At 49.7% G+C, this 27,843-nt stretch overlaps 1 protein-coding gene across 1 annotated transcript; it reads right to left on the reverse strand.

The window, feature by feature from the left end:
- Nucleotides 1–1,444: 1,444 nt before the first annotated feature.
- On the reverse strand, nucleotides 1,445–26,206 carry LOC130478089 (transmembrane protease serine 9-like). The gene is made up of 15 exons (XM_056850211.1): nucleotides 26,149–26,206; nucleotides 25,102–25,242; nucleotides 21,930–22,098; nucleotides 20,419–20,663; nucleotides 19,542–19,675; nucleotides 17,516–17,823; nucleotides 16,419–16,558; nucleotides 14,520–14,688; nucleotides 10,591–10,847; nucleotides 8,640–8,770; nucleotides 6,951–7,188; nucleotides 5,839–5,974; nucleotides 3,900–4,144; nucleotides 2,717–2,853; nucleotides 1,445–1,705 (listed from the first exon to the last, which is right to left on the reverse strand). Exons 1-15 carry the CDS (start codon nucleotides 26,204–26,206, stop codon nucleotides 1,445–1,447), a joined length of 2,769 nt encoding a protein of 922 aa, XP_056706189.1.
- Nucleotides 26,207–27,843: the final 1,637 nt, after the last annotated feature.

The following is a 27,843-nucleotide window of genomic DNA, read 5'->3' on the forward strand; positions in this document are numbered from 1 at the left end:
CCCTTATTCTCTTTCAACTCCCATCCCATCTGCTCAACAACTACGCACAAGGGTTGCCAACGTCCAGGTGGGTCCTGGAGATCTCTCAGAATTACAGCTGATCTCCAGAGTGCAGAGATCAGTTCCCCTGGAGGAAATGGCTGCCTTGGAGGTACGGTTGCCAACCTCCAGGTAATCACACTTAAAAGTAACACCCGTTGCTGGAATGGCAGGTAATGGCTGGAGATTTCCCGCTATTACAACTGATCTCCAGGTGCCAGGGATCAGATAACCTGGAGAAAATGTCAGCTTTGGAAGGTGGACTTTATGGCATGATACCCCCACTGAAGTCCCTCCCCTCCCCAAACCCCACCCTTCTCAGGATCCACCCCCAAAATCTTCAGGTATTTCCCAACCTGGCGCTGGTAACCCTACTTGGAGGGTGGACTCCAGAAGACAGATCTCCAGAAGACAGATTGGTTCATCTGTAGAAAATGGACGCTTTGGAAGTTGGACTCTATAGCATTATTGAAGCTCCTCCCCAAATCCCACCCTCATAGAATAATAGAGTTGGGAGGGACCACCAGGGTCATCTAGTCCAACCCCCTGCACAATGGAGGAAATTCACAACTACCTCCCACACACATACACCCAGTGACCCCTACAACAGGCCCAGAAGATGGCCAAGGTGCCCTTCCTCCCATGATCTGCCTAAGGTCATAGAATCAGCATTGCTGACAGATGGCCATCTAGCCTCTGCTTCAAAACCTCCAGGGAAGGAGAGCTCACCACCTTTTGAGGCTCCAACCCCCAAAGTCTCCAGGAAATTCCCAATCTGGAATTGACAACCTTACGCACAACTGAGTCCATGCCTACGTGTGGCCTGTGGTTCGGGTCGCCAGCCTCCAGGTGGTAGCTGGAGATCTCCTGCTTTGACAACTGATCTCCAGGCGACAGAGATCAGTTCCCCTGGAGAAAATGGCCGCTTTGGCCATTGGTAGGGTTGCCAGGTCCTTCTTTGCCACCTGTGGGAGGTTTTTAGGGCGAAGCCTGAGGAGGGCAGGGTTTGGGGAGAGGAGGGACTTCAATGCCATAGAGTCCAATTGCCAAAGCAGCCCTTTTCTCCAGGTGAACTGATCTCCATCGGCTGGAGATCCGTTGCGATAGCAGATCTCCAGCTAGTCCCTGGAGGTTGACAACACTACCCATTGGACTCTACGGCATTGAAGTCCCTCCTCTCTCCAACCCCCGCCCTTTTCAGTCTCCACCCCCAAAATCTCCAGGTATTTCCCAACCCGGAGCTGGCAACCCTACCCGTGGTAGAATAGGGTCAGACAGGCCCGAGATCCTGAGGTCGGCTCTGTACAGATGAGGACTCCACAGCTCATGTTCAGAGGACATTTTATTTAAAAATCTGGGAGAAAGGTTTCCATGGGCAATCCCAACGTCACCCCCCCTCCATCTTTCAACCCAACGCTGTCACTCCAAACAAGGACGGGATCAGGAGAAGGGACCAGCTCGGCCCGTGGGCTGTCCTTCCACGGGACTGCAAGAAGTGTCGCCTGGCTTCTTTGGAGGTCTCTTTGATCCAGTCCTTGTAGGCGACGATGCTGGAGGCCAGGATGTCTGGCTGGGATCCCGGGAAGGGCTCACTGGTTAAGCCAACCTGGCTCCAGGGGTTGCGCTTCGCCTCCAAGCGGCACAGCAGACCTGCGCCCTCAGGCATCTGGGAGAGGAAGAGGAGGAGGGCGGGTTGCTGCTCCGTAGGGATGCCAACCTCAGGGTCCAAGCAGGAGATCTCCTGCTATTCAACTGATCTCCAGCCGATAGAGGCCAGTTCCCCTGGGGGAAATGGCCGCTTTGGCCATTGGACTCTATGGAAGTCCCTCCCCTCCCCAAACCATGCCCTCCTCAGGCTCCGCCCCAAAAACCTCCCGCCAGTGGCGAAGAGGGACCTGGCAACCCTATAGCTCTCCCATGGTTGCCAACCTCCAGGTGAGGCCTGGAGGTCTCCCGGAATTACCATGTATCTCCAGACTACGGAGATCAGTTCCCCTGAAGGAAATGGCTGCCTTATACAGTGTGGTGCAATGGTTAAGAGCGGTGGTTTGGAGCAGCGGACTCTAATCTGGAGAACTGGGTTTGATTCCCCACCCCTCCACATGAGCGGCTGACTCTAATCTGGTGAACTAGATTTATTTCTCCGCTCCTACACAGGAAGCCAGCTGGGTGACCTTGGGCTAGTCACACTCTCTGAGCCCCACCTACCTCACAGGGTGTCTGTTGTGGGGAGGGGGAGGGAAGGGGATTGTAAGCCAGTTTGATTCTCCCTTAAGTGGAAGAGAAAGTCGGCATACAAAAACCAACTCATCTTCTTTGGAGGGTGGACAGTATTGGCATTACACCCTGCTGTGGTCCCTCCCTTCCCCAAGCCCCACCCTCCCAAGGGTCTACCAGGGGTGTCAAACATAAGGTCTGGGGGCCAGATCCAGCCTCTTGAGAGCTCTTATCTGGCCCATGAGCCAGCCGAGGCAACCCCCACCCCCACTCCTCACCTGGGCTGGCGAGGCATGGCCCGGCCCGACCAAGTGACTGATGTCATATCCGGTGCTCCTAACCATTTAGTTCGACATCCCCGCTCTTCTCCCAAATTCCCCAGGAATTTCCCAACTCACAGTTGGCAACCCTATCTGCCCAGTTTGGTGGTTCACTGGAAGCTTTTCGGAGAGGTACTCACAGTAGCTACAGGCAGAGAGTGATTGTCGTTCCTTATGACACAGTACATGGATGGATTGACCCTGGGATGTTTCCTGGCACAGTCAGAGGCCTGTACCACCTTGGCCTGGTATGCTGCAGGGTCAGGCTCAGCTTCACCTGTAAAGGAATCGTAGAGTTGGAAAGGACCACCAGGGTCATCTAGTCCAACTCCCTGCACAATGCAGGAAATTCACAACTACCTCCCCTCCACACCCCCAGTGACCCCTACTCCATGCTCAGAAGATCCCTCTCATCATCGGCTTAAGGTCACAGAATCAGCATTGCTGACAGATGGCCATCTAACCTCTTCTTAAAAACCTCCAGGGAAGGAGAGCTCACCACCTCCCGAGGAAGCCTGTTCCACTCAGGAACCGCTCTGACTGTTAGAAAGTTCTTCCTAATGTCAAGACGGAAACTCTTTTGATTTAATTTCAACCCGTTGGTTCTGGTCCGACCTTCTGGGGCAACAGAAAACAACTCGGCACCATCTTCTATATGACAGCCCTTCAAGTCCTTGAAGATGGTTATCATCTCCCCTCTCAGTCTTCTCCTCTCCAGGCTAAACATACCCAGCTCCTTCAACCTTTCCTCATAGGACTTGGTCTCCAGACCCCTCACCGTCTTTGTTGCCCTCCTCTGGACACGTTCCAGCTTGTCTACATCTTTCTTAAATTGCATATAACAGAAAGTTTCTCTGTTCACACCAACAAGACCCCCCAATTTCCGTCCCCCTTCTGGGGAAGGGTGCTCTAGAATCATAGGCCTTTTATGCAGGGACGTTTCCCTGTGGTCGCAGTCACAGACTGCTTCGGGGCTTCCTTTGGATTATGCATGCCTTTTCTGTCTATCAGAGGTCACCTCGCTCTCCCTGGGTGTTTGGCCCGCATTTTCTGGCTAAACAAGCAACTGGAAAACACGGGCAAAACCCATGGGGAGAGCAAGGCGACCTCTGATCGTCGGACGCCCGGGATCCGCGGCGATGTCGGCCAGAAAAGACATTCATAATTAAAAGGAATTGTGACCGTGGGTAAATAGCCATTATATAACTTGCTTTATTTTTCTAATATAGATTGGTAAGTTTTCATAGCCTGGTGTTGTTTTGTTTGATTTTGGCATGCCCCCCAGCACCATGACGCGCCGCCCCCTACAATACCTCGGCTTACCAGGCTTCAACGTTTGCAGCCCTGTCACTTTGCAGCTATCCCACGTGTCCGTCAGCGGCAAGGTCATACGGGTAGCATATTTGCCAAAGGCAACAGATTCCTGGAGCAGGAGCAAAGCCACGTTGCCGGCAGAGACGTTGCTCCATGGGATCCCCTCGTAGGGGTAAATCCCAGCCACAAGGATCCCCCGTGCATGACCCTTGGGGTGTTTTAGTCCCACAAAGACAGCGATGTTTTCTGGTTTCCTGCGGGCAAGCAGAGAGGAGGGTTGAAATCATAGAGTCGGAAGGGATCACCAGGGTCATCTAGTCCAACCCCCTGCACAATGCAGGAAATTCACAACTACCTCCCCCCCACACCCCCAGTGACCCCTACTCCATGCCCAGAAGATGGCCAAGATGCCCTCCCTCTCATCATCTGCCTAAGGTCACAGAATCAGCATTGCTGACAGATGGCCATCCAGCCTGTGCTTAGAAACCTCCAGGGAAGGAGAGCTCACCACCTCCCGAGGAAGCCTGTTCCACCGAGGAACCGCTCTAACTGTTAGGCAAATCCCTGTGTTTCTCTTTGAAGGAAAGGAAATGTACATTTTTCTTTGCTTATACCTAGCACGGTGTAGTGGTTAAGAGTGGGGGACTCTAATCTGGAGAACCGGGTTTGTTTCCCCGCTCCTCCACATGAAGCCTGCTGGGTGACCTTGGGCTAGTCACAGTTCTCTCGGAACTCTCTCAGCCACTCCTACCTCACAAGAAGAAGAAGAAGAGTTGGTTTTTGTATGCCGATTTCTCTACCATTTAAGGGAGAACCAAACCGGCTTACAATCACCTTCCCTTCCCCTCCCCACAACAGGCACCCTGCGAGGTAGGTGGGGCTGAGACAGCTGTAACAGAGCTGTGACTGGCCCAAGGTCACCCAGCTGGCTTCGTGTGTGGGAGCGGGGAAACAAATCCAGTTCACCAGATTAGCATTCGCTGATCAGAGTCCACTGCTCCAAACCAGTGCTCTTAACCACTGCACCACAGTGGTGTCTGTTGTGGGGAGTGGGGTTATGATTGTAAGCCGCTTTGAGACTCCTTGGAGAAAAGCAGGGTATAAAAACCAACCCTTCTTCTTTTCTCCCCAATGGGGACTCGAAGTGGCTTACATTTTATCCCCCCTCCATTGTATCCTGACCACAACAACCCTGTGGAGCAGGTTAGGCTGGGGGGGGTGCGGGTATGACAGGCCTGAGGTCACCCAGCAAGCCTCCATGGCCAAAGTAGTGATTTGAATCTGTTTCCGCCAGTTCCTCGTCTAACACTGGTGGTTCCCAAAACTTTTCGGGCCAGTGGTTCCCAAACTTCGGGCCACTCAACCCCAGCGCCCCCTACCCTATCCTATAACATTATTCAAAGTAGGGGTTTGCGGGACGCACTAAAGAAGATAATAATACAATTTCAAAAACAGTCACAATTAATTGCACATCTATTCAAAATCAAATTACAACTTTTTAGTTGAAACTTATTCAGCAAAACTGATGAACTTGATCCGGTGGTACCAGCTCTTCAAAGTCTGGAAGAAAATCCTGAGAGTTTCCACCAAATTTGCCAGCATGGTGCCATGGCTTGATCTATTGCAAATTAGCGAACAACACCGTTGAAGGGGCTCACCTCTTGTGCCCCCCTGCTGCCCCCTTGCCTCTTAGTGTCCTCCCTAGGTAATCCCACCGCCCCCCAGGGGGTGGTACTGCCCACTTTGGGAACCACTGATCTAGCCGCTACACTGCCTAATCTCTCCTGTCCAAAGCAACAGGGCTTTGCAATAAGGAATTCTTCCGTTAGGGGCTCTGAACAGGGAGAAAGATCACACCGAGCTCATCCAAGGTTAATTCATATTTTCCCACCGCCACCCTCTGATGTCCCTGCCTCCGAACGAGGACCAGAGCGCGTGCGTCGCTTACGTGTCTTGAACGCACCGCGCTGTGGTCAGCACCCAGTAATGGTTCAGGATCGATCCCCCACAGCTCCGCTTCCTGCAAGTGGCCACGAATGCTTGCCAGGGGAGGGAGAGATGCGCCGAGATCCGTTTCACCAGGGCTGGGGAAGGCAGAGAGACAATTCAGTGTGGGGTTAGGGTAGCCTGGTCCCCCTTCGCCACCGGCGGGAGGTTTGGGGGCGGGGCCTGAGGAGGGGAGGGACTTCGATGCCATAGAGTCCAATGGCCAGAGCAGCCATTTTCTCCAGGGGAACGGATCTCTATCGGCTGGAGATCAGTTGTAATAGCAGGAGATCTCCAGCTACCACCTGGAGGTTGGCATACATCTATACCACTACACCATGCTGGTGTAGATAATAATAATAATAATAATAATAATAATAATAATAATAATAATAATAATAAGAAGAAGAAGAAGAAGAAGAAGAAGAAGAAGAAGAAGAAGGAGAAGGAGAAGAAGAAGAAGACGACATAACCACTACACCATGCTGGTGTAGAGAATAAGAAGAAGAAGAAGAAGAAGAAGAAGAAGAAGAAAGAAGAAGCAGCAGCAGCAGCAGGAGGAGAAGAAGAAGAAGAAGGTGTACATTTTCTGTTATGCAAACAGGCTTTCTTATACTGGCTCTTCACTGCTTTCTTGCTCAGAATTTCGGGCACTTTTGAGTATAAAACAGGGGTGGGGAACCTTTTTTCTGCCAAGGACCATTTGGATATTTATAACATCATCCGCGGCCATACAAAATTATCAACTTAAAAATTAGCCTGCTATATTTGGCCAAACATTTAGCCAAGAGGCACGATAGGAGACGGCTCCGAGTGTCTGCCACGTAGAGCGACTTGCTTTTGAGCTCCGCCGTCCCCAGCTGGGCCCAAGAGATTCGGGCAGGGCAGCATCCTTCTGAGCTAGAGATCTGCCAGGACCCATGAAGGGCCGGACCAAATGATTTTGTGGGCCTTATACGGCCCCCGGGCCTGAGGTTCCCCACCCCTGGTATAAAAGGTGGTTGATCCCTGCCATAATCGTTCCCGAGCCAAACTACGAGGCTACACACACACACACACACCGCTGTCGCTCACCCTCTGGTTTTTGTAGTGTTCTCAGCTGGAGGGCGGGGCCTTGCCGTTGCCAAGAGACCGTGTAGTTATCACGATAGCCGGCGGCCTTGGTGGTCTCTTCCAGCCAGGGCAGGTAGGGGTGCAAACTGTTGAAGACATAGGGGCGGGAGCAGGCTTCGTCAAAGCTACTCAGCACCCCCAGCTGAACCCAGGCCCCACCCTTGGGGTCAGGGCAGATCAGTGGGGAGCCCAGGTCACCCTGGGTGGGAAAAAAGAAAGGAGAGACGGTAAAGAGCAGAAGCAGGCTTGGGAGAGACATCTTCACCGGCACGCCTTTACCGCCACCCGCCTGCCTGCTTGCATCATGCAAACCGTGGTTAAAGCTCATTTATCAAACACCTCTTTGTAGGATGCATAGAATCACAGGCCGTTTATGCTTGGTAATTAGCAGAGCGTTCCAGGCTGAATTGCCCCGCATTTTTTTTTTTTGGTGTTTTCTACGCTGAACCGTCATTCAGGAAGTGACTGCAAAGCCCACGCATGCCTGCTTCGCATTTCTTAAGAGCCCCTTTAACACGACCTTTTGTGTTTGCTCCGCCCCCGCCTCGAAGAATCCCCTCAAGGAAGCATGCAAAATCACAGCTGCGCATCAGCTATGCAAACGGAGGTTGCTAATGGCTATGCAAACAGCAAGGAAGGAGCAGGCGAGTGGGCAGGAGGGTGGAATTTCTCCTTTTGCATCATGAATAGGAATTTTAAAGGTTGCATTTAAAAAAAGAGCTTTGAGTGAGCATCAAAATTGACCCTGCATAAATGGCCATAGAGTCATAGAATCCTAGAGTTGAAAGGAGCCATACAGGCCATCTAGTCCAACCCCCTGGTTAATTCAGAACCAGCCTAGAGCATCCCTGACAAGTGCTTGTCCGGTCTCTGCTTAAAGGCTGCCAGTGAGGGGGAGATCTAGGTAGCTGATTCCACTGTTGAACAACTCTTACTGTAACGCCCCCCCAATATCCACCTTTCCGCCCGAAATTTTAACCCATTCTTGCAAGTCCTATCCTCTGCTGCCAACAGGAACAGCTCCTTGCCCTCCTCGAAGTGACTGACCCCAAAATCAGACTTTTTCAGCCAGCATGCAGGCGTTACATGCCCTCAGCAGCGCGCCAATTTGCTTTCTGATGGTTCAATGTACACGAAATTATTTAAAATATTGTTTAAAATCACATTCAGGCTATGTGAATAAAGTATATAAATAATAAAACGTATATAAAATATAAATTAATTTCGTGTTTAGACTTGGGTCCCATCCCCAAGATATCTCATTAAGTATATGCAAATATTCCGAAATAAGGAAATATCCGAAATACGGAAATATCCGAAATACGGACCCCTACTGGACCCAAGCAGTCCGGATAAGTAGGGTTGCCAGGTCCCTCTTCGCCACTGGCAGGAGGTTTTGGGTCAGAGCCTGGGGAGGGCGGGGTTTGGGGAGGGGAGGGACTTCAATGCCATAGAGTCCAATGGCCAAAGTGACCATTTTCTCCAGGGGAACTGATCTCTATCATCTGGAGATCAGTTGTAATAGCGGGAGATCTCCAGCCATCACCTGGAGGCTGGCAACCCTAGAAGTACGTCAATTTAAAAAAATTGAGTTCAACCAAGGATGAACGTGAATGAAGATGAAGCCTTTGCCCCTAAGGGTTCTCTCACCTTGCAGATTCCTTCCTGGTCCTTCTGGGCTGTGATACAGAAGATGGCCTTGGACAAATTCTCTTCAAGACGATTGCAGCTGCTGATGTTCAGGGAGGCTAAAGGGCGTCTCAGAAGTCTGGCGGGGCCTCCTAGGACAAGAAGAGGACAGGGGTGACGATGGGCATGCCGACTCTGGGTTGGGACATTCATGGAGATAGAAGCTTGCCAACCTACAGGGGGTGGCTAGAGATCTCCCGCTATTACAACTGATCTCCAGGCGGCAGAGATGAGTTCCCCGGGAGAAAATGGCCGCTTTGGCAATCGGGCTCTATGGCATTGAAGTCCCTCCCCCCTCTCCAAACCCTGCCCTCCTCGGGCTCCATCCTCAAAATCTCCAGCTATTTCCCAACCGGAGTTGGCAACCCTAGCGACACCATAGGATCCACCCTCAGAAGCTGCCATTTCTCCAGGGGAACTGATCTCTCTGGAGTCTGGAGATCACTTATGTCACGATCAAAGGTCATTATGTCAAGATCAAAGGTTGAAGAATGAATGGCCTGTAGGCCTAGGGTTGCCAACCTCCAGGTACTAGCTGGAGATCTCCTGCTATTACAACTGATCTCCAGCTGACAGAGATCAGTTCACCTGGGGGGAAAAATGGCTGCTTTGGCAACTGGACTCTATGGCATTGAACTCCCTCCCCTCCCCAAACCCTGCCCTCCTCAGGCTCCACCCCAAAAACCTCCCGCCGGTGGCGAAGAGGGACCTGGCAACCCTATGTAGACCTCAAGGAAGCCTCTCTGGAGGGTGGGCTCTATGGCATTATACCCCGCTGAGGTCCCTCCCTTCCCTACCCTCCTCACGCTCCACCCCCAAACTAAGCGACACTCCATGGCATTGAAATCCAAACCCTCTCCAACCCCCGCCCTCCTCAGGCTCCATCCCCCAAATGCTCCAGGTGTTTCCCAACCTGGAGCGGGCAACCCTAATTCAATATCAGGGCTCCACCCAACAATTTAATCACTGCACTACACCGGCCACCATTCACAGGGAGCTGTAGTGGTGAGGAAGGCTGAAATTCATGTACTGGTTCAGAATTCAAATCTTTCACTTCAAGCTTCCAGACCAGTTCTCTTCCCTCCTGCTTTATTTATTGAGTCTGGACCTCCGACATTGAGTTAGTGCTTGAAAGTGGCGGTGGTGGAAAGTCCTGTTCAGTGACAGACAGCTTACGCCAACCTAGTAGGGTTTTCAAGGCAAGAGATGAAGAAGATGAAGATAAGAAGATGATGAAGAAGATAAGAAGATGAAGATAAGATGAAGATAAAATGAAGATGATGAAGATAAGAAGATGAAGATAAGATGAAGATAATGAAGAAGAGTTGGTTTTAATATGCCAATTTTCTCTACCACTTAAGGGAGAATCAAACCAGCTTACAATCGCCTTCCCTTCCCCTCCCCACAACAGGCACCCTGTGAGGTAGGTGGGGCTGAGAGAGTGTGACTAGCCCAAGGTCACCCTACCAATGGTGGTCTCCCATCCAAGTACTAGCCAAGGCCAACCTGCTTAGCCTCTGAGATAGGGTTGCCAGCTCCGGATTGGGACTACGGTAACTGGAAATTTTGGGGGTGGAGCCTGAGGAGGGAGGGGTTTGGAGAGGGGAGGGACTTCAATGCCGTAGAGTCCAATGGCAAAAGCGGCCATTTTCTCCAGGGGAACTGATCTCTATTGGCTGGAGATCCGTTGTAACAGCAGGAGACCTCCAGCTAGTATCTGGAGGTTGGCACCCCTACTGCACCATGCTGTCCTGCGTTGAGATTCACAGAGCCCGTAAAGGCCTTGCAGTCCAACGCCCTGGCCCCCAAAGCGGCTCCTGGCTGCTGAGTAATCCAGAGCCCAAGAGCAGATCTTCAGCTTGCTCAACCGATCTAGGAAGTTAACTCCAAACAGATGTTGGGCACAGCTTACCCTGCAGCACGGTCCAGCTCGGCAGCCAGCAGTTTCTGAAATCTTCTATCGCGTGCGCTGTGTCTGATAGACACACAGGTGCGATGAGGGGCCCAAACTCCAGCGGCTTCTGCAGCTGTAGAAGCCCCAAGTTGTGAAGATCCTCGCTTGCCAGCACGTCAGGGTACGTCAGAGCCTGGCGGATGTGCACAGAGCCCGTTCCTTCCGAGATGTCGACCAGCCCGGCCTGCACCAACACCAAAGCTGCCGAATTCTTTCTGAATCAGGGACACAGGGACGGGAAAAGGGTGAGCGGCGGGGCCAGCTCGTTACAGAAACAGATGCAAACGTCCCACAAGCTGCAGATGTTCGCCTGAGGCATAGTTCAGCTTCCACTTTGCCTTTTGACTCCGAAAGAAAAGAAGAAAAGGGCACGCAAGACAGCTTACGTAAAGTGCAGTTTATGACATTGATAAAAACGCACTATGGTCCTTAATTTCTCCGAACATTTTATCCCACTTAAGAAGAAGAAGAAGAAGAAGAAGAAGAAGAAGAAGAAGATGCAGAAGACGCAGCAGCAGCAGCAGCTTTGATTGTGGGATCCTGCATGGCAGGGGGTTGGACTGGATGGCCCTTGTGGTCTCTTCCAACCTTGTGTGATTTTGTGAAGAAGAAGAAGAAGAAGAAGAAGAAGAAGAAGAAGAAGAAGAAGAGTTGGTTTTTATATGCCGACTTTCTCTACCACTTAAGGAAGAATCAAACCGTCTTACAATCTCCTTCCCTTCCCCTCCCCACAACAGACACCCTGCAAGGTAGGTGGGGCTGAGAGAGTGTGACTAGCCCAAGGTCACCCAGCTGGCTTCATGTGGAGGAGTGGGGAAACCAACCTGGTTCTCCAGATCAGAGTCCACCGCCCCAAACCACCGCTCTTAACCACTACACCACGCTGGCTCTGCAAGACATTGCAAAGCTCAGTACTCACATGGTAGTTTACAATAAGAACCAAAATGTAATCTAAAATAAAACATGGTTTTGTGGGTGACCACAGGCAGGGTTCGAACCTGGGACTTTGGGCAAGCTTAGGGTGGCACCTGGAGATCTCCTGCAATTATAATTGATCTCCAGACGACCGAGATCAATTTCCCTGGAGAAAATGGCTGCTTTGAAGGGTGGGATCTATGGCACTATACCCTCCCCAGGTTCCACCCCCAAAATCTCCAGGTATTTCCCAACCCAGAGCTGGCAACCCTAGGCAAGGTAAGCTTTTGTTGTTTTGCTGAGCTGGCGCTTTCCCAGCCCCGGTGTCTATGGCTACTTTCATCACCAGAGACTCCAAATGTCCCAAGACGTGCCCTTTTTGACTCTGCGGTTAGCACTGCTGTGCTTTTATGGGGCTCTCTCTTCCTGTAAATGATGCTCTACAAATCCCACCACCTGGGGAAGGGGGAGCGTGAAATGCTATTTATTGGAGCAGAGCCTCTTTCTCACTGAAATTGCAGAGTTATTTTCACAGCATTTTCCAAACACTCAATGTGCGGGAAACAGGCTAGGATCCTAAGTACTCTTTCAGCTTCCAGTAGGACAGCGTGGCGTAGTGGTTAAGAGCGGTGGACTCTAGTCTGGAGAACCAGGTTCGATTCCCCACTCCTCCACCTGAGCTGCGGACTCTAATCTGGTGAACCGGGTTGGTTTCCCCATTCCTCCACATGAAGCCTGCAGGGTGACCTTGGGCTACTCACAGTTCTCTCTGAACTCTCTCAGCCCCACCTACCTCACAAGGAAGGGGAGGGAGATTGTAGGGAGAGGAAGGGAAGGAGATTGTAAGCCGGTTTGATTCTCCTTAAAAGGTAGAGAAAGGCGGCATATAAAAACCAGCCCTTCTTCTTCTGCTCACAGAAGGGAGGGCAATATTCACCGATTCTCCTCTCTCACTGCAGCCCCCTACTTTGACCCCCATGATGTTTCTGACTCTCAAGGGCAGAATTTAGTTTTTGGGAAGGGGGACAGAAAATAGCAACGGGAAGCTGGAAATATACTGATTATGCAGTTTAGCTCTGCTCCTGCTCCATAGGATGTGAGCCACGGTTATCTTCCAGATTAAAACTGGAAATGCGGATCAATTAACATTCATAAAGATATGCACATAACTTTTTCTGTCATCCTCCAGCATAGTGGGTATGCGCTTGAACCTATGAGGCTGCCCTTGGTCCGTCAAAGTCAGTATCTGCTACTCCGAGGATCTTCATTGCATGACTGAACGTAAGCTGTGTGTATGCAAGAAAATATTTGGGGTTTCTACCGTTTTTCCTTTTGCAACTGAAGTTCCTCGCATTTTATGGGGCGTTGCTCTGGGAAGTACCCTCCCTCCAACTCTTAGAAGCGGCTTTTTGCAAAGATGCCTTCTAACGGGCAGTGGTATGAGAAGGTGTGGAACCTTTTAATTTCAGATAAGGTATCTTCGCGACTCAAAGTAGCAAATATCTTCCTCTACAAACTTTTTAAATAGGTGGCTGCCTTTTCTAGAATATGTGGAGAAGGGGGCATCGCGAAGTAAACGATGCCCACGAAGCTACCGTATGATTTGCATTTATTAAGTTCTGCTAAGTGGTTTGATTTCTGTAAAAAGCACCGATATATAACATTGGAACATATTTTGGAACCAAGTATTGAAACATACCTTGAATGTACAAGGATGTTTAACATACTGCTGTTGTGTTTTTATTTTTGCTGGTGTCGTCATGATAAACTAAACTCCAAATAAAGTTATTTTTTAAAAAGTGGCTTTTCACCTGGCAGGGAATTATAATCGGAAGGGTACCTTCAGAAGTGACTGCTGAAAACCCTCACACAAACCTTTCAAGCCAACCCACCTTTTCAAGAAAGCGAAAACTCCGGATTCTGAAACCCACCATTATTTGAAGTGAGAAAACAGCTTCCTACCGATCCCCAGCAGAGAAGGGCTTACACCAGGGGTGGGGAACCTTTTTTCTGCCAAGGGCCATTTGGATATTTATAACATCATTTGCGGGCCATACAAAATTATCAACTTAAAAATTAGCTGACCAATACGTTTCTCCATGGCCCGGGTGGGAAAGGGTTAACACAGTTTCTTGGATGGTCCTAGCAGCTCCATAGCTAACGACTCTTCTGCAAGGGGGAAAAAAGGTTCCTTTTCTTGGCAAAACAAACTCACATCCGCCTTGAATAGAGGCTATTCCTGTCCGCGGGAGGGGTCGGATCGCCAGCCTTAGATCCTTCTGAGCTAGAGATCTGTCAGGACGCACAAAGGGCCAGACCAAATGATTTCGCGGGCCTTAAATGGCCCCCGGGCCTGACGTTCCCCACCCCTGGCTTACACGCTCGCTAGATTCAATGCCCTTCCTTCCGCCCTGCTCTATGGAAGATTCAATAAGGTCTCATATATGGACGGGGCCTGTCCATGCGGGGAGGGCGTAATAGAATCAGTTCATCATGTCCTACTTAACTGTTCGTTTTATGCTAGGGATCGTTCTCAATTTATAGACCTGTTATTTGTGGACAGGGAATGGTTCCCCCCACCCCAAATTAAGGTGTCTCTCCTTATGACCACTCAGGCTCCAATAAAAGTTGAATTGGTGGCGAGGTTTCTACGGTTTGCAGTCCAAGAACGTGAGCGCTTGTGTATCAAATAAGGCTGGCTTAGAACTGCGAAACTAAGTAATCCACTGAATCCATTTAAATCGATTTTACTGTAAAAACGATGGCGATCTGATGTACCTTGTGTATAGTATGGTCTTGTGGATTTGCTTTTGTATGCCTTATTTTTTTATGCCAATAAAGGCTTTGGATCGGAAAAACGCTTCCATGCGGATTCTCGGTTCTAGTGAAAATGGCAGCGGTGGGTTAAGTAGCATCCTGAGACAATGTACTCGACCCTGCCCCTGCCAGGAGCCGAAGAAGGGGGCACTCACATCAGGTTGGCACAGTTGGCCGTGGTTAAAATCCACCAGGGGTTGAGGATGGAACCGGCACAGAAGTGTTGGATGGACAACGTGAGAGAGACGACCCAAGGAAACTCGCCAACCTCCGCCTCGGAACAGCTTGGGCAGTGCGGGACAAAGCCAGGCCTCAGTCCACACCCTGCGGAGGAAAAGACCAAAACGTTAGAAATCGATTTGTCTGCCCTTGGGCCTCAAATTATTTGACGGACGTTTGATCGTACACTACAGTCTACTCCTCTCCAGAGCGGGGAGCAGGAGGACGGAAGCAGTGATATGTGGTTACCTAAATGTAGAAATAAAATGTGGAATTCCCTGCCGGAGGATGTAGTGATGGGCATAGATGGCTGAGAGCCAGCGTGGTGTAGTGGTTAAGAGCAGTGGTTTGGAGCGGTGGAGTCTGATCTGGAGAACCGGGTTTGATTCCCCCCTCCTCCACATGAGCGGCGGAGGCTGATCTGGTGAACTGGGTTTGATTCCCCACTCCTACACACGAAACCTGCTGGGTGACCTTGGGCTATTCACAGTTCTCTCCGAGCTCTCTCAGCCCCACCTACCTCACAGGGTGTCTGTTGTGGGGAGCCGAAAGGAAGGTGATTGTATATCTGGTATGTTTTTATGCTGGTCTTGGACCGTATTAAACTCTCTTTGTACTTTTGATTCTCCCTTAAGTGGCAGAGAAAGTCGGCATATAAAAACCAACTCTTCTTTTTAAACAGGGAATTAGACAGATTGATGGAGGACCGATTCATCAGTGACTATTAGCCACGAGGACTAAAGGGAACCTCCATGTCCAGAGGCAGTGAACCTCTGAATATCAGGGCTAACATAAATGGAAGGCCTTGGCCTTTATGCTCTGTTTGTTGGCCCTCCATAGCAAGTGGCCGGTTGCTATGTGAAACAGGGCGCTAGATTAAATGGACCGCTGGTCCGATTCGGGTTGCCAGCTCTGGGTGGGGAAATACCTGGAGATATTGGGGCTGGAGCCTAGAGGGTCAGGTTTGGGGAGGGAAGCAACTTCAGCAGGGTATAAGGCTAGGGTTGCCAACCTCCAGGTGGTGGCTGGAGGTCTCCTGCTATTACATCTCCAGCAGATAGAGGTCAGTTCCCCTGGAGAAAATGGCTGCTTTGGCAATTGGACTCAATGGCATTGAAGTCCCTCCCCTCTCCAAACCCCACCCTCCTCAGGCTCCACCCCCAAAATCTCCAGGTATTTCCCAACCTGGAGCTGGCAACCCCATATAAAGCCATAGAGTCCACCCTCCAAAGCAGCCATTTTCTTAGGCTTGCCAGGCCCCGTAGCTCCACCGGCAGGAGCTTTGCAGGGCTGCGGTGCGTGATGTGCACGCACACCCCATGCGATGCACCTACATCACTTCCGGGTTTACTTGGAAGCGACGTGGACACTATAGCGATTTCTGCCAAAACTCTTTGGCTCACTCGTCACTTCTGCGTTTACCTGGAAGCGACGTGGACGCTCTGGCAATCTCTGTTAAAAGAGTTTTAACAGAGATTGCCAGAGCGTCCACGTCGCTTCCAGGTAAACCCGGAAGTGACGCATGTGCAGTGCACGTGTGTGTGTGCACATGTTGCCCGCTGGCCCTCAGCTGGTCGGTGGGCAGCCCGGTGGATTGGCGGGATTTTACCTGCCACCACCGGACACTTGGCAACCCTACATTTTCTCCAGGCGAACTGATCTCTGTTGCCTGGAGATCAGTTGTAATCCCAGGAAACCTCCAGCCACCACCTGGAGGCCGGCCACCCTAGGTCTGACCCACCAGGCCCCTTCTTACCTAATTCCTCAGATCTCCCCCGGTGAGAAGAAATGAGGCCTGGAAGCTACCAGCTATCGCACCACCACCCCGTACTCACCAATTTTGCGCTCCATCAGATCCGCCACCTTGTTAAGCTGGTAGGTCCGAGACACGCTATTCCACGCCAGGCCCATCTCACATTGTTCCATGGTCATGTGGGCACGGGATACCAACCTGGGAGTCGTGGGGACGGCTGGACTGGGCGAGGCAAGAAAAGCCAGGGGCGGCCCAGGGGTCAGGGTCTCCTCGAATTTGTTCTTGGGGAAATGTGGCCCGGCTGCGATGAAAGGACCGGCCGCGGACATTGCAGCAGGGGGTCTCAGTGACGGAGCGTCTGCGGGGGGCACCTTTTTTGAGGCTGGAGACGGCCGGGTGGTAGCGGGAATGATTACCTTGTGCTGTGCATGCACCACAGTTAGCGCAGCCAAGGAAGAGTGACTCGTTGTGGGTGTTACGGGGGTTTGTTTGGTTGTGGGGGAGGCTACAGAGGACGGCGGCCTAACTGATGCGGATGACTGTTCCATAGTCGCCGATTGTTCGGGCGGTGGTGTTCTAGTTTTGTTAGGTAAGTGTTTTTTCGAGGGGATAACATAGGTTCGTTTGCTAGTTGTGAGATGTGCTTTGGTCGATGGCCGTGTCTGTCTTGTTTTTCGAGGTTTTGTAACTCTGGAGTGCGCAGTGATGATAATCTTGGCCACCCTTGGTGTTGAGATTTGGGGACGGGACTTCCTCCTTCCGGGTGTTGTAGGCGCCTTGGTCTTTGGAGATCTTACAGGCGACGAGCGTTTGGTTGTGGGGTATATTACAAAGACTGTTGGCTCGGTTGCTGGGGGAGACCATTGTACCATGGAGGAATTGACAGATACCGAGTGCCCCGCGGTTGTGTGTGTTACGACTTTTGATCGTGCTTTTTTTACTCCTGCAGATACCGAGTGCCTCGCGGTTGTGTGTGTTACGACTTTTGATCGTGCTTTCTTTACTCCTGCAGAGACCGGGTGCCCCGCGGTTGTGTGTTTTATGACTTTTGCAGCTCTAGGGGTTATTCCAAACATCTGTCTTTCAGGTGGGATTATAACAGGTGCTTGTAGACCCAGTGCGGGAGGCTGGCTAGTTATCATGGGTGTTCTTGAAAAAGCTGGTATGGCTGTTTCCAACGGCTGTTCTGTCGGAGATGCTTCTGATTCTTCTTGGGTTGGAAACACGTCCTGTAATTGTGGGGCTGTCTCCGAAGACCCTTCCTCTGCTAGAGAAGGCATGCTGCTTCCAGTGGTCTCGGTATATCCCATGGTTGGAGGGACTGGGTCCTTCAATAGCCCTTCCTGCCACAACCACTCTAGATGGGGTACAACCTGGGTAGCCAGGACTGGATGTGTGCAGTTGGTCAAACCCTGGCTCACAATGCCCCTCAGCTCCCAGTGGTCACTGTTCAGGTTATGACAGAGCACGGGACTTCCTACAGGCACCTTAAACGAGAGAGGCGGGAGAAATGGGACGAGGCAACTTCTAAATGGTGGCCATTCCATCCTCTCTGAAGGGCTTGAGGAGGCCCATTTCCCTCCTTTCCCTTGGGGATCTTCTACGCTTTGACGCTCATCAGCTCTATTATTCCACGCCTCTTGGAGTATGCTTAGGGTTGCCAACCTCCAGGTACTGGAAAAATACAGTACAATGATACAAAGCATGTATTGTGTTTCAAAACAATTCAGCAAATACAGTGGACTACAAAAAGTGACAATGAACAATATATATACCAAATATACAAGGCGTGTTTGAAGCGGTCAATAAATAGTACAATCAATAAATAGTACAATGAAGAAACTTGTACTATTTATTGATTGTACTATTTATTGACAGCTTCAAACACGCCTTGTATATTTTGTATATATATTGTTCATTGTCACTTTTGTAGTCCACTGTACTTGAATTGTTTCAAGAATATTCTTGAAACGGCCGTCCCCCACCCATCATGCTTAATGAAGACTTTGTGATCATTTATACATGTACCTGATGGACTTTTTAAACTATTTTCCTACACATATATATACTAAGAAGATTGTATTATTTATTGATTGTACTATTTATTGACAGCTTCAAACACGCCTTGTATATTTTGTATATATATTGTTCATTGTCACTTTTTGTAGTCCACTGTACTTGTTGAATTGTTTTGAAACACAATACATGCTTTGTATCATTGTACTGTATTTTTCCCGTGCCAGTTTCCAAACCTTACGGTATTAGCACGGAGGTGCTCTTTTTTCTTGTTTTGATAACCTCCAGGTACTAGCTGGAGATCTCCTGCTATTACACCTGATCTCCAGCCGATAGAGATCAGTCCCCCTGGAGAAAATGGCTGCTTTGGCAATTGGACTCTATGGCACTGAAGTCCCTCCCCAAACCCCTCCCTCCACAGGCTCCGCCCCAAAACCTCCCGCCGGTGGCGAAGAGGGACCTGGCCACCCTACCTGGAGAAAATGGCCGCTTTGGCAATTGGACTCTATGGCATTGAAGTCCCTCCCCTCCCAAACCCCGCCCTCCTCACGCTCCACCCCCAAAATCTCCAGGAATTTTCCAACCCGGAGCTGGCAACCCTAAGTATGCTTAGTCTTCACCAAGCCATTTTAAAAAGTTTTTTTTTTCCTTTTCCTTAATTTACAAAATGATATTTTCCTGCACACTTGGAGGGGAACCTGCCCCCACAGGACAGGAATCTGCGCTGTGTCACTGAAGTTAAGCTGCGGCAATCTTTTTGTGGCTGGCTCCGCCTCCTGCAGCAGCCATTTTGCGGCAGCCATTTTGGTTATGCGCCCACCCGAGTCAGAATTCCAAACATGCCTGCAGGGACAAAAACAGGGTCGCCAGGTGCCCGGTGGTGGCGGGTAAAATCCCGCCAATCCATCGGGCTGCCTGCTGGCCAGCTAAAAGCCAATGGGCACAGCTAAAAGCCAATGGGCACAGCGTACGTGCGCGCATGCTCTGCGCTCGCCACTTCCGGAAGTGACGTAGGCACGTCGTGCGGGGTGCGCACGCGTGCCACGCCACGTGTGTGCGCACACCGCGCACGTCCACCACAGCCCCACAAAGCTCCCGCCGGTGGAGCTGCGGGGCCTGGCAAGCCTAGACAAAAAGGTTGGGGACCCCTTTCCACGGTCCTAATCTCAGATCCGTTCATACAGATTACCTTGCAGTCAGTCTCATTATCCACCTCTCTTGCCATGCACAAATTCCATCGCTCCGAGGTGCCCGGCCATTCTGCGGTACACTCTGACATCTCCAGAAAATACACGGCAATCCTCTCTAACCATTGCTTGGAATCTGCGGGGAAGGCGAGAAGACCCCCGACACAAGAGATAATCAGAGAAGGCCCCATAGAATCATAGAGTTGGAAGGGACCACCAGGGTCATCTAGTCCAACCCCCTGCACGATGCAGAAAATTCACAACTACCTCCCCCACACACACACCCAGGAACCCCTACTCCATGCCCAGAAGATGGCCAAGGTGCTCTCCCTCTCATGATCTGCCTAAGGTCACAGAATCAGCATTGCCATCTAGCCTCTTCTTAAAACCCTCCAGGGAAGGAGAGCCCACCACCTCCCGAGGAAGCCTGTTCCACTGAGGAACCGCTCTGACTGTTAGAAAGTTCTTCCTAATGTCTAGACGGAAACTCTTTTGATTTAATTTCAACCTGTTGGTTCTGGTCCGACCTTTTGGGGCAACAGAAAACAAGTCGGCTAGACATAGGGAAGAATTTCCTAACAGAGCGGTTCATCAGTGGAACAGGCTTCCTCTGGAGGTGGTGAGCTCTCCTTCCCTGGAGGTTTTTAAGCAGAGGCTAGGTGGCCATCTGTCAGCAATGCTGATTATATGACCTTAGGCAGATCATGAGAGGGAGGGCACCTTGGCCTTCTTCTGGGCATGGAGTAGGGGTTCCTGGGGATGTGGGAAGGGAGGTAGTTGTGAATTTCCTGCATTGTGCAGGGGGTTGGACTAGATGACCCTGGTGGTCCCTTCCAGCTCTATGATTCTATAATCCTGATGGCGTACCCACAAACTCACCGTCTTGCTCTCGCTTATAGATCCTACATTGCGCCCGCGTGAGGGAAGATTCTTGCCTGTCAGGGAGGCAAATTGGCCACATCTCTCTCTTTCTTAAGTCGATCGGCTGGCCAAGCATCACAAGTCCCAGATCATTACTGGGAGGCCTCGCCCATGAACTGAAGCCCCGGTGTGACAGGTACTGGCTCACTGTTATCGTGAAGGGATATCCGCCAGCCATGATCAGCTCCACTGAGCTCGGCTTCCTGCAAAGGAAAACCAGACGCTAATATTTAACCCAATCCAAGCTAGTAACTAGTTAAGGACTTAAGAGCTGGGAGTTTTTGTTCCATTCTGCATCACCTTACACTTATCTATGCTGAATTTCATTTGCTGCACCCTAGTAGCGGAGATCTTCCTGCAGCTCTTCACTGTCACCCTTGGTTTTCCCCATCCTGAATAACTTTCTGTCATCTGTAAACTTGGCCACCACACTGGTCACACCTAGTTCCAGATAGTTTATGAACCAATTAAAAAGCACCGGCCCCCATACCTATCCTTGTGGGATAGAGTTGCCAGGTCCCTCTTTGCTACCGGTGGGAGGTTTTGGGAGCAGAGCCTGAGGAAAGCGGGATTTGGGGAAAGGAGGGACTTCAATGCCACAGAGTCCAATTGCCAAAGCGGCCATTTTTTCCAGGTGATCTCTATTGGCTGGAGATCAGTTGTAATAGCATAGAATCACAGAATTGGAAGGAACCTCAAGTGTCATCTAGTCCAACCCCCTGCACAATGCAGGAAATTCACAACTACCTCCCCCCAACACCCCCAGTGACCCCCTACTCCATGCCCAGAAGATGGCCAAGATGCCCTCCCTCTCATCATCTGCCTAAGGTAATAGAATCAGCATTGCTGACAGATGACCATCTAGCCTCTGCTTAGAAACCTCTAGGGAAGGAGAGCTTACCATCTCCCGGGGAAGCCTGTTTCTCTGAGGAACCGCTCTGACTGTTAAAAAATTCTTCCTAATGTCTAGAGCACTGGTTCCCAACCGGGGGTCCATGGACCCCCAGGGGTCCGTGAGAACTAAATTAAGGTCCGCGAAACAAAGTTATAAACCCATAATAAATTAATATTTTCAATTAAAAGTTCTCTATTATAAAAATATATATTCAAATATTATTCTAAGTTTAATGTTTAACTAACAGTTATGATTAAAGTTTATTTTCAAATTCTCTGAATTTTTATTTTGAACCTTGGGGTCCCTGCACCGAACAAAAAAGTCCTAGTGGTCCCTGGTCAAAAAAAGGTTGGGAACCACTGGTCTAGAGGGAAACTCTTTTGATTTAATTTCAACCCACTGGTTCTGGTCCGACCTTCTGGGGCAACAGAAAACAACTTGACAGCCCTTCGAGTACTTGAAGATGGTTATCATATCCCCTCTCTGTCTTCTCCTCTTCAGGCTAAACATACCCAGCTCCTTCAACCTTTCCTCATAGGACTTGGTCTCCAGACCCCTCAACCATCCTACTCACATCCGCAGGAAGCAGCTCGCTGCTGTCAGGATCCACCAGTTGTTCAAAACAGCTCCTTGACACTGCTGGCCGTTACCGACGATGTTCACCAACCACGGCGCTTCTCGATCTCGGGTCTGCTCACGGAGTTCATTGTCGTCGTTGGCCCAGGGTTGCTGATTGCCGCAGACTGCACGGAAACAGAACAGGATAGGATCCTGTATCAGCGGTCCTGTCAAGAATAGACTTTGGGGCAGAGGTCTGTGGCCCTGGGTCACGGGCCCAGTCACACACCCCAAAAGAAGGCTGCGGCTATGCGTTTCACTTGGAACTGCCATCAGAGAGGGCAGGCTGGATCAGACCAAGGCCCGTCAAGTCCAACAGCGGCCAACCAGGGGCCTCTAGGAAGCCCACAAGCAAGGTGACTGCAGCAACATTTATCCTGCCTGTGTTCCACAGCACCTAATATGTTAGGCCTGCTCGTCTGATACTGGAGAGTATAGGCATGAACATAAGAAAGGCCTGATGGATCAGACCAAGGTCCATCAAGACCAGCCGTCTGTTCATACAATGGCCAAGAGGGTGCCTCTAGGAAGCCCACAAACAAGATGACTGCAGCAGCATTCTCCTGCCTGTGTTCCACCGCCCCTAATAGAATAGGCATGTTCCTCTGATACTGGAGAGTATAGGCATGCATCATGACTAGTATCCGTTTTGACCAGTAGCCACGGTTAGCTCCATCCTCCATAAGAACATAAGAAAAGCCCTGCTGGATCAGGCCAAGGCCCATCTAGTCCAGCAGTCTGTTCACAGAGTGGCCAACCAGGTGCCTTCAGGAAGCCCACAAGCAAGACGACTGCAGCAGCATTATCCTCCCTGTGTTCCACAGCACCTCATATAATAGGCATGCTCCTCTGATCCTGGAGAGACAAAGGCATGCTTAATTAATAATATCCGTTTTGACTAGTAGCCATGGGTAGCTCCATCCTCCATAAGAACGTAAGAAAAGCCCTGCTGGATCAGACCAAGGCCCATCTAGTCCAGCAGTCTGTTCCCACAGTGGCCAACCAGGTGCCTCTCGGAAGCCCACAAGCAAGACGACTGCAGCAGCACCATCCTGCCTGTGTTTCACAGAACCTAATATAACAGGCATGCTCCTCTGATCCTGGAGTGGATAGGGATGCATCATGACTAGTATCGGTTTTGACTAGTAGCCACGGATAGTTTCATCCTCCATAAGAACATAAGAAAAGCCCTGCTGGATCAGACCAAGGGCCATCAAGTCCAGCAGTCTGTTCACAAGGAGGCCAACCAGGTGCCTTCAGGAAGCCCACAAGCAAGACGACTACAGCAGCATTATCCTCCCTGTGTTCCACAACACCTAATATAATAGGCGTGCTCCTCTGATCCTGGAGAGATCTAAAGGAGGGGCCAGATACTTTTACCAGAGTCTAAAGGTATCTAGAAAGTACCTAGAGATAACTAGAGAGAATAGGTTTGACACACTTTGAAATGACTGCCGACACACACCTGTGGTTTGGCCAAACAAGAAAACATGAACTTGTATACATGCCTGTGTTCGTAAGACTGTTAAACTTAATAAATATATGTCATATATTTAAGTCTAGAGAATCTATAAATGGAGTGGATTAAAATGTGTTCCTTGTACAGTATCAGCTTGAAATCTGATTTTAGAGGGAGTAGAATCTAGAAAAAAATACTTCTGAGCTGGTAAACGCTCGTGTTTGATAATGGATCATCAATCTTAAATCCTGCAAATTGGCAAGGTTAAGTTTCTCCTTTACTTGACAAAACCAAAAAAATGTCAAGCTCCTGTAGCTGAGACCCTGGAGAGCCGCTGCTGGTCTGAGTAGACAATACTGACTTTGATGGACCAAGAGTCTGATTCAGTATAAGGCAGCTTCACGTGTGTTCATGTGTACCTGCCTGCACCACAGCCCTCCACCCTGACCTGGGTGGCCCAGGCTAGCCAGATCTCATCAGATCTCAGAAGCTAAGCCGGGTTGGCCCTAGTTCGTACTTGGATGGGAGACCACCGAGGAAGCTCAGGGTTGTTACACAGAGGCAGGCGATGGCAAACCACTTCTGTTAGTCTCTTGCCTTGACTTGGATGGCCCAGGCTGGTCTCTATAGTATGGAGACTAATCTCTATAGTCTGGAACTGATCTCTAGTAGGGTTGCCAGGCCCTTCTTCGCCTCTGGTGGGAGGTTTTGGGGCGGAGCCTGAAGAGCCCGGGGTTTGGGGAGAGGAGGGGCTTCAATGCCATCGAGCCCAATTGCAAGAGGGTCCATTTTCTCCAGGTGAACTGATCTCTGTCAGCTGGAGATCAGCTGTAACAGCAGGAGATCTCCAGCTAGTACCTGGAGGTTAAACCAAGTAACAGCAGTATTGGCTACGAAAAATACAGAAAATTATAATGTGAACAGCTTAGCTTTGTTGTCAATTGAATACTGTTCAAAAGTACATTCAAAAACAATCATATGTGCAATTGTAACATGAACAGAAATGTTGTATTCTCAATGTAAAGTACAGAGAATTGTAAAGAATTAAAGTCCAAGTCCATGCCCAGAACTCCTTGAGATGGGAAGGAACAATCAATCCCAATCTCCCTGGCGCTGTGTAGCGAGGTGTAGCAAGGTGCAGGACTTCAAAAGTGGACAATAATTGGTTCAAATGAACCCATCATTGGACAGGGATCCGGCATTCTTCCTTGCTAATGTTAGAGAACATTGTGTCCCCGTCAACATGTGAACTTGCTACTGTGCAGTCTGTGTGTAAGTATACATTTCTGCGGTTACTTTAGATCAGGGGTGGGGAACGTCAGGCCCGGGGGCCGTATAAAGCCCGTGAAGTCATTTGGTCTGGCCCTTTGTGGATCCTGGCAGATCTCTAGCTCAGAAGGATTTAAGACTGGAGATCTGCCCCCTCCTGTGGACAGGAATAGCCTCTATTCAAGGTGGATGTGACTTTGTTTTGCCAAGAAAGGGAACCTTTTCCCCGCTTGCAGAAGAGTTGTTAGCTATGGAGCTGCTAGGACCGCCCAAGAAACTGGGTTAACCCTTTCCCACCCGGGCCGTGGAGAGACGTATTCCCTCTGTACTACAAGAGGGCTGGGAGCGGAAGTGGCAAATGGCCTGTGAATAATGTTATACATATCCAAATGGCTTTCACCAAGAATGGCTTCTTGGAAGTTTAGTGACTTGTTGAAGACTGCGATGCAGCCATAGAAGCGAAGGCTGAAGAAGCCATTATTGGCGAAAGCGTCAGTTACCTGGAAGACGTTTCCTTTGCTCGTGCCAGCAGGTTCCTCGTCTGAAAAAACATGACGGCTACCGTTTGGATTGCTGTTCCAAGCGTCTGTCCATCAGGACAGCCCTATGAAGAAGATTCCTTCCTTGTTTTCGAGGGCTTGCTTTTACAAGAACTTTTCAGTCATATGAAGTGTCTTTTGGACACTTTTGACTAGTTTTTTTTTTTAATATATTTTTTATTGCATTGGAGGTCATTTTACATCTCCATACCTTTATAATTACAATTTACACTTTCCTTCTTCCAATACAATTTTTCCTCCTTTCCCCCCCTTTCCCTCCCCCCACGGACCAATCCATAATATCATATTTTCATATTTTCAGCCATGAGCATAGCCTTTTTAGTTTTACTAAAGTCTCTTCGTTGGCTTCTCCTCTTTTCACCCAATTAATGTATGGGTTCCACTTAGTCTTCAGTTCCATTTCTTCTGTTTCTCCCATCGTCTGTTGTTTTAAGTATCCCAATACATCTGTTTGCACGTATTCGAACACATAATTATTCCACCTGTCCATAGTCCACTTTGTTTTATCTTTCCATCCAAAAGCTATAACTGCGTGAGCCGCTAATATCATCGCTTTAAACATCTCTTGTTCACTCTTTTCTACCTTCTCACAAGACACTTTTGACTAGTAGCCCTCAAATCTGGACATAGATTTCTTGTACGCATTTCTTGTACTGTTGTTAGGTATTTTGTTTCCTGTTTCGGTATTTGTCTCCTGCACTGCCTTGTTGCTATTTGCGTCTCTCCTTACAATATATGCGTTTAGATATGAGCCAAGTGCTGATTTTTTTCTTGATAGCCAACTTTATCGCATTAGTGGATAGTTTGCTTAGCTTGCGCAGCCCTCCTGCCCCCTTTTCTCAGACCTGTGGCACACAAGGCAAAGCCTCCTGGCCTTGGTGACTTACCACCGGAGGAGGAGAGAAGCAGGTGGGAGAGGGACCAGAGCCCGAGGAGAAGCTTCATCCTTCCTCTCGGTGGGAGAGGGAGGCCGGGGAGTCATAAAGGGGCATCCTAGAGAAGATGAGGCTGGACAGGTTTGTCTGCAGGCCCAACTGGACCCCGGGCGTCAAGAACCAGCACCCAAGAAGGCTGGGATGGAACCGTTGAGCTCACAGAAGATGTGTCTGTGACCTCAGCTGCAGAGCTCTGACGGTAGTCTTTTGAACCTCACATGCAGTTCCCTGCATCGCTGCCCTAAATTTGATGCTCCTGCTGGTGGATGATTCCGCATCCTATTTTGCAGCTGTTTGCACGCTAGGGTTGCCAACCTCCAGGTCCTCACCTCAAAAAGAAGAACCTAGGTTGTTGGAATGATCGTGTTCTAGCAAAAACAACCTATTATAATCCAAATCAAGTTTCAAAATCCAAGTTGCAAGTTCTGTGGTTACTACCCTCCTGGACGAGCCGAAGGAGAAAAAAAAACTCAGTTCCCAACCTCCAGGGCTGTCCTGGAGAGAAAAATTATCTGTTGCCACCCTCCAGGAATTGCCTGGAGAGAAAAGAGTGTTTGCCAATCTCAAGGGCTTCTCTTGGCTGAAATTCTGTGCTTGCCAACCTCCAGGGCTTGTGTTCTAGCAAAACAACCTATTATAATCTTTACCAAGTTTTCATATCAAGGTTGCACATTTAAGGATGATATTCCTACACTGTATACTCTTAAAAAGGTAAAGGTCCCCTGTGCAAGCACCGGGTCATTCCTGCCCCATGGGGTGACGTCACATCCCGATGTTTCCAAGGCAGACTTTGTTTACGGGGTGGTTTGTCAGTGCCTTCCCCAGTTGTCTTCCCTTTATCCCCAGCAAGCTGGGTACTCACTTTACCGACCTCGGAAGGATGGAAGGCTGAGTCAACCTTGAACCGGCTACCTGAAACCAACTTCCGTTGGGATCGAACTCAGGTCGTGAGCAGAGCTTTTGACTGCAGTACTGCAGCTTAACACTCTGCGCCACGGGGCTCCTTATACTCTTACTACAACTATAATGTTAAACATAAACCAACTCAATATTATACATACAATATCTCCCACATATATGCAATGCAAATACCATATAACAGATCAGTCATCATACAAAATCTCGAGGTCAGAGGGTACAGTCTTCTTATGTGACAGGTGAAGTCCATGAACCATATTACTATTACTTCTCAAGGTAAGTGTTCATATCTACTGTTGTTTTTTCCAGACATGTCCATGTGTAAAGTTATTTTCTTTTCTTTTCTTTACAGGTTACTGGTTGGTTGTTCCTGTTTCGAAGATTTCTTCCTCAGAAGATGCACATGGATTCTTAATGTAAGCTCGAGTTTTACTCGCAGTTTGCCCAGAGCTTTCCCCTTCCTTACACGTTCCACCAGGTTCTTTTTGCTAAAACCTCCAGGTACTAGCTGGAGATCTGCTATTACAACTGATCTCCAGCCGATAGAGATCAGTTCACCTGGGGAAAACGGCCGCTTTGGCAATGGGACCTTCTGGGGCAACAGAAAACCAACTCAGCACCATCCTCTATATGACAGCATCTGGCAGCTCTTCTAATCCCAGTAGGGTTTTCTGCTAGACTGGAAGTCTCCTGGAGTTGGCAACCCTACTGACTGCTATAGAATGCAAA

Source organism: Euleptes europaea, chromosome 1 (assembly GCF_029931775.1).
Source record: "Euleptes europaea isolate rEulEur1 chromosome 1, rEulEur1.hap1, whole genome shotgun sequence".
Taxonomy (NCBI): Eukaryota; Metazoa; Chordata; class Lepidosauria; order Squamata; family Sphaerodactylidae; genus Euleptes; species Euleptes europaea.

Bases quoted from the DNA above. Each gene is read 5' to 3' on its own strand.
- LOC130478089 (XM_056850211.1), bottom strand. From the start codon at position 26,206: ATGAAGCTTCTCCTCGGGCTCTGGTCCCTCTCCCACCTGCTTCTCTCC. The intron at 16,559-17,515 runs GTTGGAAACAGC...TGCCTCGCCCAG, and splicing joins GCATCTCCGACAGAACAGCC to TCCAGCCGTCCCCACGACTC. The intron at 8,771-10,590 runs GTAAGCTGTGCC...TTCTTGTCCTAG, and splicing joins GAGCTGGACCGTGCTGCAGG to GAGGCCCCGCCAGACTTCTG.